Here is an 18,246-nt window from a genome sequence, read left to right on the forward strand (position 1 = left end):
ATATATATATATATATTAAAAAGCCAAAGGCAAAAACCCTAAAGGATGAATAATTTTAATTATATCAAAATCAAAATCTATGGTATACATAAAAATACCATGAACCAAACTGAAAGGCCAACTACTATCTAGGGAAAATTGTGAAGTTAATAGTCTTAATACCTTAAAAAAAAAAAAAAAGCATTCATAGTGTGAGGAGGGAAAGAGTAAAAGATGGACTTCTCTGGTGAATTTGGGAGATGGAACTAGGCATCCTTTGTGCAGTGTCGCATAAGTTCTTTTTCATTTAGAGCCAGTCTTTATCCGAAGACGTGCACAGTTTTTGCTGTTCTATGCTGTAGACTTAAGGAAAGCCTACATTCTGGCCCCTGTCAAGAGGCCTACAATTGTTTAGTGCAGTAAAAGGCTGGATAATCGTAATCAGAGATGAAGATTAATGAGAAGGCCACTCTGGTGACACTTCTAAGCCAAACCTTCCAATCCAGCTTTATCCAACCAAAATTCTGATCTCCACCCACAAATTTCTGATCTCCATCTGATTCCCTTATGTATTTGCTCAACTGGTACAAAATTCCAATGGGGAGGTTGGTGGATTAATTATCTGCTCCCCAGACCCGCAGTTATCTCCACATCAACCATGTTATGTAACTTCATCTAAATGTTTCACAAACCAAGTTATTTACAAGGTATAAAGACAGAAATACACAGATGGAAAGATACATAATTTGCTTTAAAAAAAACCAGTTCTTTAGTATATCAGACAGCACTTTCCTTCTTGGACTTTGAGTATCATGAGGCATCAGAAGGATGGATTTACACTGCACAGCGAATACAGTTTAAACTTTCGGTTCATACACTTGGCGTGGGCCCCTTCCAAAAAGCATAGGCATGATTTTACATTCATAATTTTGTACCTTTTTTTTTTTTCCTTAAAAAGGACCCTCGAAATTGTAAAAGCTAAAGTCTTCACAACACGTGGATCAGCCCTGGATGAAATCCACAAGGGAAAGTAGAATAAAGTCAAATGCATTCTAGATTGGGATTTTAAATTTCAATCCAATTAAGGAGATTCTGAAACTCATATGTTATTATATTTAGAATATTTACAGCTAAATGAAACAAAATCAGTACAAGTGGTTACTTTATAGTTTACCATAATGAAAGGCTGAAACCCTATTAAAACACTATTTCCCCACACCAAAAAAGGGGCTTATTATGCCAACTGCTATGTTAGCGATTGTGATAACAACCTAGGAGCATGTTTATGATCTGATGTTAAATGAAAAGATAAAATATTATAATCACTTTTATCTACTACGTGAAAGAAACCAAGATATTTTTAGCAATTACATTATTTTTAATGTACAACTTTCTCAAGGTGACTATTTTGAAAAATAGTATTATTTTGTGTCCTATTATCTTATAAGCATACCATAACTGCATTACTTTCTTCAGAAGCGTGCTCAGAAGCTTTTAAGGAAGACAGGTTCACCACACTAACTTAACATAGATTGTTGCACTTTTCCTGTCTTCTTCTCCCTCCTCCCTTGAAAAGAGCTCCCACTTCTTATGTCTGATAGTGCATGTGCTTTTAGTAAGCAGATCTTATTTATCTCCTATTATTAATACTGTTCTAATATAGAAAGCAGACTATCACCATTAGACATTACTACTTATTGTATCAGTAATTTTAATTTTATAAATCATAAGTTAATATATTTGATCATGACCCGAGCCTAAAACAAAACATTATAGGACTTTTGTGCATCACTTTATTTATTCAGGAATATTTGCATCCCCAGACAAGATAATTAGGTTGCTACTGCTTGGAGTATAAAATGAATCAGAATATTACATCAATTATGTGAAACTGTGTGTACTATACTATGAACAACCAGAGGAATGGTTAAAAAAAAAATTTAAATTAAGGCAACAGCTCTCCTCAAAACTATCTTTAATTTAAGCTTTGGCAATTTATTTTTAGCCTTTAATGTTAATCTAACAATACTTATTTTAAATCATATTTGAAAACTGTAGCTTAGAAATGTCAACTTAGTCCAATTTTTCTTAGCTATCATGGCTATATGAATAAGTTATAAACTATTTTATCAGATTTTCTTAAATTAAACACCAAATAGATTATTTACATACCATAATTTTTTTTTCTAAATAATCAACAATGTGGTCTTAAATTCCCTGTCAAAATGCACTTAATAACCAAAATAAAAGGCTCTATGCTTAATGGGTTTTACAGTGAAAACCTTAAATCACAGTCAGAGCCTGTAGTATCACAGCAAGAAGAGCAGTATCATAAAGCATTTATGCTACGTTAGATAATGTCAATTCTTATAATTAGATGCCTGATTTTCCCAAACTGTTATTACTAAATAATAAGACCTTTTCACTTCACTTTTATTGTGTAAACCAAATGCAAGTATGGAATGTTTACTGACTCCTTAGCTAAAAGGCAGCAATGATGCTATTTCTCCAAAATTACCTCAGAGACTGAAGTAAGCATCATATTTAATTGTAGTTGAAAGTTGAAAAGTCTCTGATGCTGTGTAAGATTCAAGAATTCTGTTCTTTAGGATTCTCATAATCTCAGCATTAAACCTATAATACAACCTATTCCATATTCAAATAAAAAAGTAAGAAAACGTTGAAATTCCTCAATTAAAATAAAGGATACAGAACACATTTTTTTCCCCTGTATTTGAGAATATGACAATGAATCACTGTGGGAAAACTGACAATAAAGGAACTATCACATAAAGCTTTTTCCATAATGGAGAAATAGGCTGGGTTCTTTCTTCCTCCACTAATTTGACTATCAACCCATTAAAAAAATTACTTAGAAGCTAAGGAATTATTTTACACACACACACACAGAAATTCCCTTGTTCATAATTCAAATTTAATGTGCATTTTATAAAAATCTATCCTTAAACTGCCAAGTTAGCAAAGATTAGTAGGCAAGAGTGAAGGAACTTCAGTCATGGTAAAGAGCCAGGACTTTTCTGTAATTTTTATGAAAGTAAACAGATGTTTATCTTTAGGAGCAAATAATAATATGAACTGCCAGTGATTTTTACTCCTTCCTAAGAGAGGAAAGAAATAGTTAATCTGAATGTCAAACCTTTAACTCATGTAACATCATCATTTGATTTATCTGAACAGTCGTAAGACAAGTGTAATCTTATGACGTAGGGCATTGGGCAAAGCCTACGGCAGCAAAAAAACCCATAAACTCAACACTACGTTAAACTAAAAAGACAACAGCAACAAAAAGACAATAAATACATTATCATCACTATTAATAATAACTTATAATTGTAGGTTTTTTTATTGTAGTTTTTATAGTTTACAAACATTTTCACATTCATTACATCATTTGAGGATCATTTTATCTTCCCACTCTCTGAGGACAGCAGAAATAAGCAACATTTATATTAAATGAAGTTATAAATATATAACACTTAAAATATGCCTAGTTTACAGTAAGTATTCAACAAATGTTAGTTATTATTGTCTGTTATAGATGAAGGTTCAGGAGTCATGATGGCTTGCCACTGGTGGAAAAAGCAGAAAACCACTGAAGAAACATGGGCCCAGTGGCAAAGAAGGAAGAGATTCAAATCAAGTAAGAAAAAAAAAAAAAGATCAAAAGGAGGTCAGAGTGGTCAGAGTGGTCATGAGGAAGACTAGCTGTAGCTAGTCACAGGCTTAATTAGTCAGAGTTCTAACCTGGGACAAAACAGAAAGGAAGTGTAATGGCACCTCAACAATCAGACATTCCTGGATGGGTTCATTCCAAATCAAAGGGACTATCACTAACAATTCCCAGGTTCAGAAGCAAAAAACTCACACATACCCCTAATTTTCCTTGCTCAGAAATCTATTTTGAGACACTAAAATACCATCAGAAGTGTGTTTCTTTTGTTTTAATCTTCAAAACATGAAAGGGAGATAAGAAGTTTATGTTCTAAAGGACAATGGTGAATGGTTTTTATCCTATCCCATTTAACAAAACAAAAAACAACAAAAAAAAAAAGCTGTCCACTAAAATATACCTTAAGATCATGTCAAGCCAGTTTTTCTAATCAGCTCTTCTATGGAGGAAACAATTGAGCTAAACTAGCTTTCTGCCACCGGTGTATAACACACAGGGAACATGCAACACTTTATTGGAGATGATTGTATTTTATTTAAAAAAGTACTATGGTGAAATAAAAAATGCTGGCAATTAGAGGCAGCTTCCTAAAATCTAAATACAAAATAATCACAAACTTCTCAGTTGTATTTGATCATCAATCTCCACGTCAAAACCGACTGCTGAACGAGTTTCAGTATGATATGGACAAAGCTAAAAGAACTAAGTCAAACACAAGGCTGAAGGAGGATTATCGATTTTAATTCAACAACTCAATTTACTCAAAGTTCCAACATTCCTCCCTATATTCAAAATATTATATTTATCACTGACTACTTAAGATATTGTCCTTTTACATCACACCTTAGAAAATGAAAGAAACATAGACAGCCCTCATTAATCACTAAGCTCTTTTCTGACGAAAATAGGGTCGAGTTTACAACTCTCTTTATTGAAGACCAAATAAAAATTATTTTTTGCAGGACTTCAGTTACACTGAAATGTTTACACTGTGTTTACACTGTGCCACTAAATTTTTTTAATTCATATTTTTTAAAAGTTACTAGTAATCAAAATAACACATATACTGTATCAATAATATTAACTAAAATAACATAACACACTAAAACATGAAGAAAACTATAGCAAGGCCCATTTTAATTAACTTAAAACCTAGTGAAAATCTTAAAAGCAGTCAAAAGAAAAAAGGGCATTAAGTACAGCTGAACAAAGATAATAATGATGCAGCCTCATAAGAAAAAACATAAGCCAAAAGACAATGGAGCAACATCTGTAAAGCACTGAAAGAAAAAATATATACATTAACCTAGAATTCTATACCCAGCAAAAATATCTAAGGTAACCAGGGACTTTTTCAAACATGCAATAGTGGAAAAAAAGAATCATCACCAGTAAACATTCAGTATAGCTAATTTTATTTTTTTAATGATTCTATTTATTTGAGAGAGAGACAACGAGCAGTGGAAAAAGGCAGAGGAAGAAGAAGCAGGATCCCCACTGGGCTGGGAGCCCAATACAGGGCTCCATCCCAAGACCCTGGGATCATGCCTTGAGCTGAAGGCAGATGCTTAACAGACTGAGCCACCCGGGTACCCCAGTATAACTAATTTTAAAAGGAATCGTTCAGGATTAAGGAAAATAGTACCAGATGAAAACCTGCATCTACACAAAGGTATGAAGAGCACTGGGAATGTAAAATGGATGAGTAAATATAAAACAGGCATTTTCAATCTCTTTAAAAGATAACTGATTGTTTAAAATAACACTGTGTTATAGAACCTATATGTAAAAATAAGATATATAATAATAGCAAAAAGCCAGGCAAGAGGAAATGGTGATGTATAATTAAGGTTCTTACACATGACATAGTATAATGTATACCATTAACCCTAAAGCAATCACTAAAATAATCACAAAAAAGTGCACCACTATTAAGTCAACAAATGAGATAAAACAGAATAACAAAATACTTAATCCTAAAGAAGCCAGAAAGAGAGAAAAGGGGAAACAAGGACCAGATGGAACAAATAGAAAACAAGTAGTAATGCACATATTTAAACCCAACCATATCAATAATTACATTAACAGTAAATGTTTCAAACACCACCATTTACAAGAGGGATTATGAAATTGGATGCAAGCCCCAACTGTTTGCTGCCTACAAGAAATCCACTTTAAATAAAAAGGCAAACAGGTTAACATCAAAAAGTGGGAAAAGATCTATCATGCTAACACTAATCAAAAGAAAACTGAAGTGGCTAATCAGACAAGTAGGTTTCAGAGCAAAGAATATTACCAAGGATAAAAAAGGTCATTTCATAATGAAAAAGGGGTTAATTAGTCAAGAAGACATGACATTCCTACACATTTATGCACCTAATCATAGTACTTCAAAACACATGAAGCAAAAAGTAACAGAGCATCAAGCAAATATAGACAAAGTCACAATTATTATCAGAGATTTCAAAACCCCCTCTCTATAATTGATGGAACAAGTAGGCAGGAAGAAAATCAAGGATATAGAAGAACAGCTATACCAACCAACTAGACCTAATTGACATGTACTGCATACTCCATCCTATAACAACAGAATATACATTTTTCATGTTCACACAGAACACTTACTGAAACAGTTTATATGCTGAGGCATAAAACAAATCTAAATAAATTTTATGATTTATGCAAAGAGATTCAAAAAATTCAAATGTATGCTGCCCCCTTCCATAATACACAGTTGTAACTGATAAGTAACAGCCAGCTAAAAATCCTATTTACCAACCTCCCACCTTGCATATAGTGAACAGTCTTCATCAATACTGAGGATAAGAGGCCAAAAAAGTTTAGAAAGGAGGGCCTCCTCACCCTTTAATGTCCTAGATGGCAGAAGGTACCCAAGACCCTGAATCAATCACCCATGTAAAGAAAACCATCCACCAAAATGATCACCCAGTAAGTGAATGGAAAAAAAAAGTCATTTGCCATGTTTAGCCAATAAAATTGGGGCCCTAACTCAGGAAGCTTCTAGAGTTTTTGCAGAGTGACATGATTTGATTTACATCTTAAAAGGATCACTCTAGCTGTTATATTAAGAATAGTCTGTAGAAAGGCAAATGTGGAAGCAGACAGACTAGTTAAGACATGGCAGTAATCCAGGGAAAAGATGACGGTATCTTGAATTAGGGTGATAACAGTGCAAGTGTTGAGTAGTAGTCATATTGAAGAAATATTTGAAGGCAAAGCTAACAAGATTTTTCTGACAGATTAGATGCAGAGTGTGAAAAAAGAAAAGTCAAGTAAAACCCTGGCTACTGAAAGGATAGAGCTGCCATCAACTGAAATAGGGAAGGTCAAAGATAAAATGCATTCAGGATGGATGAGGCAGTGGACAAAGATATCAGAAGATCCATTTGGACACCATGAGCTTGAGATGTCTATTAATTACTCAAAGACAAACTCAAGTGGGCAGCCAAATTCCCAGGAAATAGGCCTGAATTAGAAATACATATTTGGAAGCGGTGAGCATATAAGTCACCCACTAAGGAGAGTAAACTGAGAAGAGTTCCAAGAACTGAGCCCTGGGTTATGCTTATGCTAAGAGGTTGAGGAGAAAAGGAGAACCTAACGCGGGATTTGGAGAAGTAACCACCAATGAGGTGGTAAGAAAACCAAGAGCATGGTTATCTTGGAAGCAAGGTAAAGAAAACCTACCAAAAAAAGAGGAAGTGATCAATTGTGTCAAATTCCGCTGATAGGTCAAGTAAAATAAAGACAAAAAGCTGACCATAGGATTTAGGGAAATTACTGTTGAGTCTCACAATTAGAGTCAATAAGACAGGACAAGTTTTTAGTTTTACTGCAAAGGAAAGCCAAAATATGGAACAGAGGGGCGCCTGGTTGGCACAGCGGTTAAGGTTAAGCGTCTGCCTTCGGCTCAGGGCGTGATCCCGGCGTTATGGGATCGAGCCCCACATCAGGCTCCTCCGCTATGAGCCTGCTTCTTCCTCTCCCACTCCCCCTGCTTGTGTTCCCTCTCTTGCTGGCTGTCTCTATCTCTGTCAAATAAATAAATAAAATCTTTAAAAAAATGTAAAAATTAAAAAAATTTAAAAAAATATGGAACAGAGGTTGGCTGAGTAAAGGGTCGTCAAGAGAAAGTATTGCTTTGATTTTTGGGTGGGAGAAATAATAGCATGTTCATATGCTGATGAGAACATTCAAGCAGAAAGAGAAGGAATGATTATAGGAGAATGAAGGAAAACTTCTGGAACCTTGTAGGTTAGGAAATTGGATCAGGTACACAAGTGGTCCAACAGCCTGATAATCTATAGTTAACAGGCAGAAAGGTGGAGTACATAAACACAGTTACTAGTAGGTGGGTAGATAATTATAAACAATTAGGCTATAGTGAACCATGACTGTCAAGTCCAGGTAGCTAGAACATCCCTCAAAAGTGGTCTTCTGGAGAGCAGTGTTTGAATAATCGTTCTTATTCCAACTCCACTAGGTGCCAAAAAGCTATTAGAAGTCTTAACAGAGTGGTAGACAGACATCCTGGGATTACCTTAATTGAGACCAATTCTTTCTAGTGATTACTCCATGGCATTAGACATCCTATTCAGGACTCATAAGTGAGGCACTAATTAGTAATTCTAGAATACCTGCATTCCAATTAATCCAAAGTCTTCCAAGCAGTAGCTCCTGTGAATTTTTCAAACAATTTCAGAAGTAGAGAAATCTACCATTCTTGGCAACATTACAGATACTGTTGCATCTTACTTCAGGCACTTTAAATACTACTAAATTCCAAACAGCAGTCTCAACCTTAGTCCTGGAGTTAGTTCATTAGTTTAGGAGTATTTTAAGAACGCAGAAAGTAACATAATTTTCACCAGTGAAGGGAACTAAATAGTCCACTCTGAGTTACTGTCCTCATTTAAAAGAGTATGTCCTAAGGTATTCACAAACTCACGTAGTGGTGTTAGAAGCATTTGAACAGCAAATATTATTTTAAATCCTTAGACCCTATACAAAATAAAATAAGCATATTAATTCTAACATTTATGTAACAAAGGTTTCATTGCACTACTCCATCAGACAACATTAGCAACAGGTGTCTCCTGAGATTCAGAAAAAAACTACTTTGTAAAAGCAACAAGTTCTGATATACAATTCCAACAGCTAAGTAAGTAGTAAGCTAAGTAACAGTTTTCATTGACTCCATGTCATCTTCCATATCTCATTAGAAAAATTAAGCATACATTTTAATAAAATGAAGTTTTTCAACATAACACCCCAGAGAACTTTTTAATTAATGTGTTTGTATCCTAAATGTAACTCATAAGCTGCATGTTATATTAGTATTAAAAACAAACAAACAAAAAACATGCTTCATTAAATACAAACCATCTACTGCAAGTCAGTGTTTCCTACTATTAAAGGGATCACATATGTCTTTGCAAATCTGATGAAAGCTATGCATATAATTTCAGGGAATTCATGGATGCCGTGAAGCCTATATATAGATCCTGCAAGTTTAGAGAATCTGTAATTAGTAGAAAAAATGGAGTCGAAAATCAATCCAAAAACATAGGACAATTTGATACATGAAAAAATGAATTGTAATATATGAAAAAAAGAACTGTAACATACAGTGGAATATGAATTATTTATTAGTGTATTATTTACCATAAGTTGCTATTCATTGAGAGAAATTATAAATCTTTATAAATATATGAACACTTTACTGAACTAAATGTAAAAAATAAAAATTATAAGATACTATAACAAAATATAGAGAATGTACATAATCTTGGTTGGGGACAGTCTTCTCAAGTAACAGAAGAAACCTACTTGCCTAAATTGATAGATTTGACTGTGTAAATTTTGTAACTTATGCATAAGCTTACAGAAAGCTTTACACTTTCAGAAAACTGCAGACTTTTTTTTTTCCTACAACAGAAATAACCTATTTCAGTCGTTTCATTGGGTAATATAATTATGTTCATTATTTGGATATAAACAAGGAGCAGACATTACACTAAACCAATTTCTTTGTGTCAGAAATTAGATTTTCCCAGAATTATATTCATTCTTAGCAATAAATGCAATTAAACATTGATATTACCGTTTAAAAATTCTATTCAAACTGCTAAATCTTAGTGTAATGTCAATATAAAGTCCCAAGCAGCCCGGTATAATTAAAGAAGCACTGGATTTGGAATCACACGTACCTGGGTTCCAATGCTGACTGAGCCACTATTAGTTATGTGGTCAAGTTATGTAACCTTTGAGCCTATTCCTGCATTTGTAAAAATAGCTTTCTATGGTGTTCTTGGATGATTACATAAGAATATCACATATGGAAGTGCCTAGAACAGAGTCTGATTGTCGAACTATGCGTTCTTCTGCCTTCCTTCCCTAAGGAAGATCACAAACTGGTAACATCTGTTTTAGTACTGTCTTTTGTAAGACTTTTCTTTTTAAGAAATCAAGACTGCTGACATAAAGTTATACATTTTACTTTCCACATTTTTGCAGCTCCAGAGCATTATTAGTTCCTTCAAGTGTTTTCTATTTGAGCTCCTTTCCCTGGCTCATTTTCAAGTATGTGATTTGATCTATATTTACTATTTCTGGTGGAATTTAAAGGTTTTTTGTAAAAAAATCATGGGCAAAAAAAGCACATTATTTTCTACCTGTGGCTTTCTACATGTTAAGATAATCCTCTTTTTAAAATCAATTAAGTTGTGTCCATGGAAACCACTTTCCAGAGTTATGAAAAAAAAAATCTGAAGCAAAAAAAAGAAAATAAAAAATTGAAGTTATCCTAGCTACTGTAATGTGCTCAAGAAATATAAATAGCAATACAACAAAGAAAAAATACAAGTCTTAATTTTAATATAACTTTCAAATTTCTCTAAGAGGAGTCATTTTTTTCTGTAAAGCTGGATCATTAAAGAGGCCAGAAAATGACCCGGAAAGCTAAGTGGATCCAAACAAAAAGGAAAAGTGTATTGGCTAACATTCAATGTTTAAGGTGAATAATTTTTCCATCACACAAGACACATAATTAATAAAATCATGGTAAATAAATTCAAAACTATACAGGGTGAGTTTTACCCTAGAGCTGAGGAATGGAATTATCCTTAGCTCCTCCAACTTTAGTTGCACTTCAATCAGATTTATTTGATACTCTTTGACAGACTGCTCTTTAACATGTTTCCAAGGTTTTTCGCAAAGTCTGCCAAAACTGCAAATAGGCAGCTACACTTCTAATATTACAATTATTTACTAATACATTTTTCCTTGATGTTAATCACCCACAGCAGCACCTAGCTGTTAGTCTAAATGATTTTGCTGCTGGTATTTTATTGCTTGCTTCTCAAAAGTATTTACAACAATGCTGAGGTGAAAGTATGTACATAAAAACACTTCACATTACTTTTCCATATTCAAACTACAGCCTCTTGAGCTGATTTTTAAATGCCATGTACATTTTTAAATCAAAATGTATCGCATTAACACTCCCTTCCCCATCCCAAACTCCCAAACGCCAAAGTTCCCTACTAATCTGAAAGTACCTATTACCTGTGCATTTTTCCGGTCTCTTACAACTTCATACTCCAACATTATATATACTTCAGACCCCTTCTCTCATTAAAGTAAGCACTGTGAATTCCTTAAGGTACTTAAGCATACGGTTTATTTATTGCATAATCTTACTTTTCCTTTCACCAACTTAAATCTCACTGTTATGTCCCCTTCAGCGTTCTCTTCTCTCCTAAATGCACTACATCAACATTGCCGGGGGCCACATACATAAACATTCTTAAACCCAAAATATTAATAAAATTTAGCTCCACTAAAAAAAAGCACTTGGATGCCTCCACGAAGCTTTTTATTTGCTTTCCTGTCCTACCTTGGCAGCCTATTTCTCCCGTCAGTTGTGTGGTCCCTTGCTGCCACCAGCACAAGAGTGCAACTCACTACAGTGTGTTTCTTTTACTCACCATCATTCCCAGTATCTCCCTCCATTTCCGGGCATCTATCCCTTCGTGAACCTCCCCGTCCCCAAAAGATCTGTATCCAGGGGCCCACACCTCAAATTAGAATACCCCTCGATTGACACTGCCGGGGCTTTCAGGAGACTCAAGAAAACACGTAAGGCTGAGCGTTCCTGCCTCCTCCAGCAGTTCCCGCTTCCTACTGAGTTCCGTCTTCCCTTGCCGTGTCCTCCGTGGAATGCCTACTTCTGGTAACCCTCAGGCACGGGAAAGCCCACCTTAGCAACCTCTGCCCCGTGACCTCGCCAGCCCAGCACACCACTCAAGCTTAATTCACACCATGCTTGGAGCTTGTGTTTTCGATGCCCCCAGTCCCAGCTCTCGTTGCAAGCTCTTTCACCCTCTTGCCCCCGAGCCAGACCGCAGGTTAGACGAAAGCCCACTTACTCTGGTCGCAATGCCTCCCTGGCCCGGCCCCTTCCACACCACTCACCCCGGAGTGGCTCTGCTCCTTACCTAGCTTCGATCGGGACTCCTCCAGTTTCTGGATTTGGTTCTCCAAGAAGAGCATCGCCACTGCGAAGGCCACCACCGCCAGCAGCTGCAACTTGGGCGGCATCATAATCCTAAGGAGCCCCATGAAACCCGCTGCTCGGGATCAAGACATACCGCGGGGGGCGGGGAGCGGGGCCCCGGAGGCGAGTGAGACGCCGGGGGGAGCCCACCGAGCCGGGAGAAAGGCAAGGAGAGCGCGACAGCGAGAGAACCACCGCAGCGACCCCCCTTCTCGCCTCCCCAGTCCCCCGCCCCCAGGCGCCAGCACCAACGCCGCCGGTGCCCGCTTCTCCGGGACCGACTCAACCGTCGCCCCCTCCAAAAGCCCGCGCAGCAAACAGCGCGAAGCGGCTGCCGGGCTCTCGCCTCTCTACAGCCTCAATACTCGACCCCCGCGCCCGCCTGCCTGCCCGCCTCCTTCTCTTCCTTCCTTCCCTCCCTCCTTTGCCCGCGGCCGCGCGCTCCTCCGCCAGCGCTGCGGCTGCGGCTGCGCCGCCCTCGGCTCCGCCCCCTGCCCATCCTTCTCCGCCACCACGCGCACGCATCCACGTACGCTGCTCGGCAACCAGAGGCTCCACCCTCTGCTCCCGTTCAGTTGTGCCTATTGGACCGAAGAAACCCGGAGCCTCACTCTTGGTTCGTGTTACGGTTGGTTTCCTTTGCCGTGGGTGTCAACAAAAGCGGCATTCGATTGGGTAAACTTGGAGAAGGAGGCAGGCTGAAACCGGCGAAGGCGGGGCTTCTTGGCTGCTTGACTAAATGTCGTGAATAAAAGGAAGGAGCTCGGAGCTGCACAGATTTGGGGAGTTTAGGAAAATGCCTGATAGGGGTTTTCGAAAGGACCCAGCGACTTCATATTTATATCAAATATAAAGATATTTGACCACCTTTAGGTTCCAGTATAACCTTAGGTAATACCTGTCTCTGCAGAGTAAGAGGCTTGATGGCAAAGGCCTTTAGCAGCCAGTTTTGGATCAGGCTCCGGAGTGGACGCCCCTAGCTAAGGGGTCCTCCGGACAGTCGGAAACCTACGGAAAATGGTAGCTATGGCGGCTGGGCCGGATGGATTGCTCCGGCCGGCGTTTGGGTTGCGGTTGCTCTTGGCTGCTGTACTTCAAGCGGTAAGTGAAGATCATGTCCGCGGAAGCCCAGGGCGAGTAGGGAATGTTGCGATGAGGGATACTAAACAGTCGGTCCTGTGTGGTAGCCACACTTGGAGAGTGTGGGAGGACTGGGCTTCCTTAGCGACCGCTGCGCCCGGAATGCTACGTGGCTTCATTCCTCGTCTGATGCTTTTCCTTTCCCGCCCCGGATTTCTAGCGGTTCTTTCTCCTGACTTCAGAATATCTTGAGTAGCAGTTATCTTCTTTTGCAGAGTTCCAGCTAAAAACAACCTGTAAACGACACGTTGGGGGGGGGGGAAGACAATGAATCTTAGAAAGGAATGAAGATTGTTTTTAAACGGGCAGAATACGAGGGACTACCGTTCTTTGTGATAAGGCTCCCTAAATCTTAGAAGAAAGCCCCCAAGTCTGGTCGAGGGTACACTTCCTGTTTACTTTTTCTCTCAGTTGTTAGTGGTCTCTAATTCACTATTAGCCTTTTATCTCTGATCTCTGTTATTCACATGTTGCTGGGTGCATTTCAGTGCCTTGTGGTTTTAAACAACGTTGTTGGGATGAAAGGAGCTACTCTATACTAAAGCATAATTTATTTTTGAAATCGATTTTCTAAAATGATAGCCTTCATCTCGTTTAAAATCGGGCAGTGTTAATCAGCTTTTTAAATAAGTTCTGAACAGACGCGTTCTTAATCTTTGAATAGAGAAGGGGTAATTTTGTCTTATTTTTCTATTCATTCATGTGCAACTTAATATTGGTTGATTCCTCCTAAGAAGCTTGCGATCCATATTTTGCTATGTGAATAACTTCTTTATTTCCGGGCACTGCGGGAACTTTTACACGTTTCATTAATCAGCTTAATTCTTGAGGTATTTTCATTACTGAGCCTGCTGAAAAGTTTTCTCCTAGGAGACCTGGTATCATTGACTTAGGCAGGGTTTGGGGGAGTTAGGGCCTATCCCGAAGACTTCCATAAACAGCCCCTGCTTTTCTTTCCTCAAAGAGTTTGAAGTTCCTGCCTGTTTGTTTTTGCAATCATACCTCAAAGGTGGATTTTTAACTTCTCTAATTAGTATCATAGTACTCTGTTATTCAGGCATTTGGTGCCCCTTAGAAATTACTGAAAGACCCCTCTGTAAATTTTCGACTGGAGATTTTTTTGTGTGTGCCAATCTTAGATAATTAGAGTCCACTACCGTGCAAAGATAAGGAATAACATTTCACATTGACTTCTCCTAATTTCTCTAATTATCAATGTTGTGTAACCACCCCAAAATTTGGCGGCTTAAAATAACAATTTCTCATAATTTTGTGGGTCCGCTGTGCAGCTCCTCTGTTGATTTCCTCTGGCTCATGAATGTAGCTGTTTTGAGCTACTAGGTCAGCTGAACTGAAAAGTCCAAGATGGCTTCTTTCTTAGTTGGTGCTGTCAGCAAGCTTGACTTGGTTCTCCTCCTTGTGACCTCTCATCCTCCAATAGGCCAGCCCAACTTCTTCTCATGGCAGTCTTGGAGCAGCACTCCTTTTTAAAAAGCAAAAGCTGCAGTGCCTCCTGAAGCCTAGCCTTGGAAATCTCCTATATCACTTCCACCTCATGATATTTGTCAAAGCAAATCATAGACCAGTCTAGACATCAGGGATGGAGAAACAGACTCCATCTCTGCATGGGAGGAGTGACAAACTTGACAAAGAAATGTACATACCAGGATAGGAGGAATTTCTGGCTATTAAATAATCTACCACCATGACCATCTACATAAGTCGGAAAGTTGGGTATCATCTTCGACTTTTACATACCTCATATCAGGCAATTGCGAAGTCTTGTTGATTTTAGTACCTAAATATCTCTCAGATCCATGCACTTAATGTTAATCCCTCGCTCAGACCATCAGCATCTCTGTCATTAGCACTGATAGCCTCCTGGTTCACTCTTCTGTCAGAACCTAAATGCTTGGCTTTGTCAGCGTCCCAATTGCCCAAGCCAGCAGGTAGTCATTTTAAATTTTTTTTCACTCTCTGAATCCGATTAGTCGTTAAACCCTTGAAAATCTCCAAGCCAGTCCACTTAATTCTGTGTCCACAGGCAGTACCTAAATTCAGGCCACCATTTTTGCTTGCCTGGAATTCCCACAACAGCTTCCTTAAACTGGGTTCCATATCTCATTTTCTCTCTTTCTAATCCAATCTCTACAATGCATCCACAGTCATCTTTTTAAAACTTTATTATTGAAATTTTTCAGTGGTTCCCTGTTGTTTTTAAGGTGAAGTCTATTTTCCTGAACATTCCTTAACAAGGCCTGTTTCACCTGATACTTATTTGTTTAGCCAGGCTTAATTCCCAGAACTTACCTCTACTGCAAGAGCCAGAAGGTAAGGTGAAGAATTGGGGTCATTTGTTCTAGCATATCTCTCACATACCATGTTCTCCCTCACCAGGCCTAATGTAAAATGTTTAGATAAAATGCAAAGCTTAATTTAATACCATCTCCAGATATGCAAAGTCAGATATACTGTCTCCCTTTCATATTCTATCATCATATCTTACACTGTATTACACAGATCCACAGTCTTAACTGCACCATACCTCTGTGTATGTAACCCTCCACCCCCCCCAACTCCTGTGTCAAGAATGTAGGTAAAGGGAATACAGAGACCTTATTTTGGGTTTGGTTTTTTGTTTGTTTGTTTTTTATTGTGGCTCATATGTATTTGTTCATTGAAATCCCTCAGAGGAGGGCACCTGGGTGGCTCAGCCAGTTAAGTGTCTGCCTTCGGTTCAGGTCATGATCCCAGGGTCCTGGGATGGAGTCCTACATCCAGCTCCCTGTTTGAAAGGGAGTCTGCTTCTCTCTCTGCACCCCCCCCCCAAGCTTGTGCTCATGCATGTGCACAAAAATAAATAAAATCTTTAAAAAATAAAATCCCTCAGAGGTGTGAATGGCCACCTAGTTCACATGTTTGTTCTTGCTATCAGAATCCTCAGGATATCTGTAGTTTGTGTAAATTGGTGATGAACCCCACTCGCTCTCACAAATACAAAATGACTCCAAAAATAGACAGTCCTGAGCAGTTCACTCTTGTTGAACTATTTTAACTTCCCCAACGTTTATTTCTATCTCTTGGGTAATGAGTAGTGTTTTGAAGAAAATAAGGCAATAAATTCTTTGAGAATGAAAGGGGAAGTATGGAGGATTGTTGGAAAAACACTAAAGAGTTAGAAAACTGCATTTCATAGTCTGAAGGGGGGGTAGTGACCAGGTGGAAGAAGTTGTTGGCAGTGGTTTAAAAAAAAAAAAAAAAAAGCCAAATCTTTGGAACCTGACAGATGAATAAAAAGGGAATGAGGGAAGAACTTCTTGGCACCTTGAGGTTGAGCTACCAAGATGAATAGAGGACTTAGTTCCTACTTTGTTAATTTACACCTCTGAGTCCTTAGACTAGACAAGTTTTTATCACTGTGCTACTGTGTAGCCCTAATTTAAAGTTAATAGCAATGCATAGTTCTCAGAATTCCAATGAGGTGACAGCTGGGAGGATATAAAGTAATTTAATCTGAAAATACATTCTGAGTATGCTTTAGCATTAGAAAAGTAATATTTTAGTATGGCCTATGGGAGCTTTCTCTGGAGCACCCCAGAACTAAGTGGTATTCAAGGCTTCATTCAGCTCATACATAATATTTCTTCATTCAAAACACTATACTGGGACACCTGGGTGGCCCAGTCAGATAAGTGTCTGCCCAGGGTCCTAGGATCTAGTCCCTCGTCGGGCTCCTTGCTCACAAGGGAGCCTGCTTCTCCCTCTGCCTGCTGCTCCCCCTGCTTGTGCTCTCACTCTCTGACAAATAAAATCTTAGAAAAAAAAGAGGCACTGTACTGAAAGCGGTATAGAATGAGACTATGTATCTGAGACATAACACCTTATTCTCCTCTTCTTCACAGGTTAACCTCCATCCATCTTATCACAATGGGCTGCACAGTTACAGTTGCTGTCATTTTTATTACTCTAAGTAGTACGTATGATAGTGGTGCATCAAGGATTCTGTGAGATATAGTAGTTAATAAGGGTTTTGAGGACTGGTCAGGATTAGAATCTTGATACTGCCATCTATTATGCTGTGTTGTCTTAGATTACCTTAATTATCCTAATTAAGCCTCTTTCCCTCTCTGTAAAATGGGAATAAAACCTATTTTAGAGTTGTTATGATTAAATGGAATGATGATATAAAGTGCTTAGTGAAATATCTGGTGCTTTGTGAGAGCCTGCTGTCATGGCAGTGTTTCTGGTATTCATTTTTCATGGAGTTCATCTGTAAACCCATCTATTTGGTTTAGTCTCAGATTTGAAATCTGTTCACAATTACATGAGAAATCTATGCGTTTTCTGAGATTAAGGACCAGTTAAGAGAAAACTAATCATATGTATGTATAATAAAATGTATATCTATACCAGACGTTTGCCTGAAAAGGTAATGTTACAATATGGTTAATCCAGTTTCCCTGCCAACAACCCTCTCAAGTAAATCAGTGAGTAATGCATGGAGAAAAGAATTGGAGTCTCTTAGCTTGTCACTCCTACTTTGAACTGGGGAAATTAAACTTAAATGGTTATCCCAGTCAGGGTTATCACACCCTGTCCCTAGACTCTGTGTCTTTCTTACAAGTGTAGCTGTATTTTAAATTTTAATGTTTAACCTTAATGTGCACATTTTTTTTAAAGATTTTATTTATTTATTCGACAGAGATAGAGACAGCCAGCGAGAGAGGGAACACAGGCAGGGGGAGTGGGAGAGGAAGAAGCAGGCTCATAGCAGAAGAGCCTGATGTGGGGCTTGATCCCAGATCGCCGGGATCACGCCCTGAGCCGAAGGCAGACGCTTAACCGCTGTGCCACCCAG

At 38.2% G+C, this 18,246-nt stretch overlaps 2 protein-coding genes across 3 annotated transcripts in view; one reads left to right on the forward strand and one right to left on the reverse strand.

Annotated features, from left to right (window-relative positions):
* HS2ST1 (heparan sulfate 2-O-sulfotransferase 1) overlaps positions 1–12,660 on the reverse strand; it is a 164,726-nt gene extending 152,066 nt beyond the window's left edge. The window contains exon 1 of one of the 2 annotated variants that reach the window (XM_008690634.2): positions 12,190–12,660. In XM_008690634.2, coding sequence (XP_008688856.2) covers positions 12,190–12,313 — 124 coding nt within the window. In that variant the 5' untranslated portion in view covers positions 12,314–12,660. The remainder of the gene's footprint in view (positions 1–12,189) is intronic. The other variant, XM_040627078.1, reaches the window with a different exon arrangement.
* Positions 12,661–13,047: 387 nt separating this feature from the next.
* The window catches only part of SELENOF (selenoprotein F), a 50,857-nt gene continuing 45,658 nt past the window's right edge, over positions 13,048–18,246 (forward strand). The window contains exon 1 of the mRNA XM_008690635.2: positions 13,048–13,349. Coding sequence (XP_008688857.2) covers positions 13,266–13,349 — 84 coding nt within the window. The 5' untranslated portion in view covers positions 13,048–13,265. The remainder of the gene's footprint in view (positions 13,350–18,246) is intronic.

The sequence above is a fragment of the Ursus maritimus genome, unplaced genomic scaffold (genome assembly GCF_017311325.1).
Source record: "Ursus maritimus isolate PB19 unplaced genomic scaffold, ASM1731132v1 scaffold_12, whole genome shotgun sequence".
NCBI classification, from domain to species: Eukaryota; Metazoa; Chordata; class Mammalia; order Carnivora; family Ursidae; genus Ursus; species Ursus maritimus.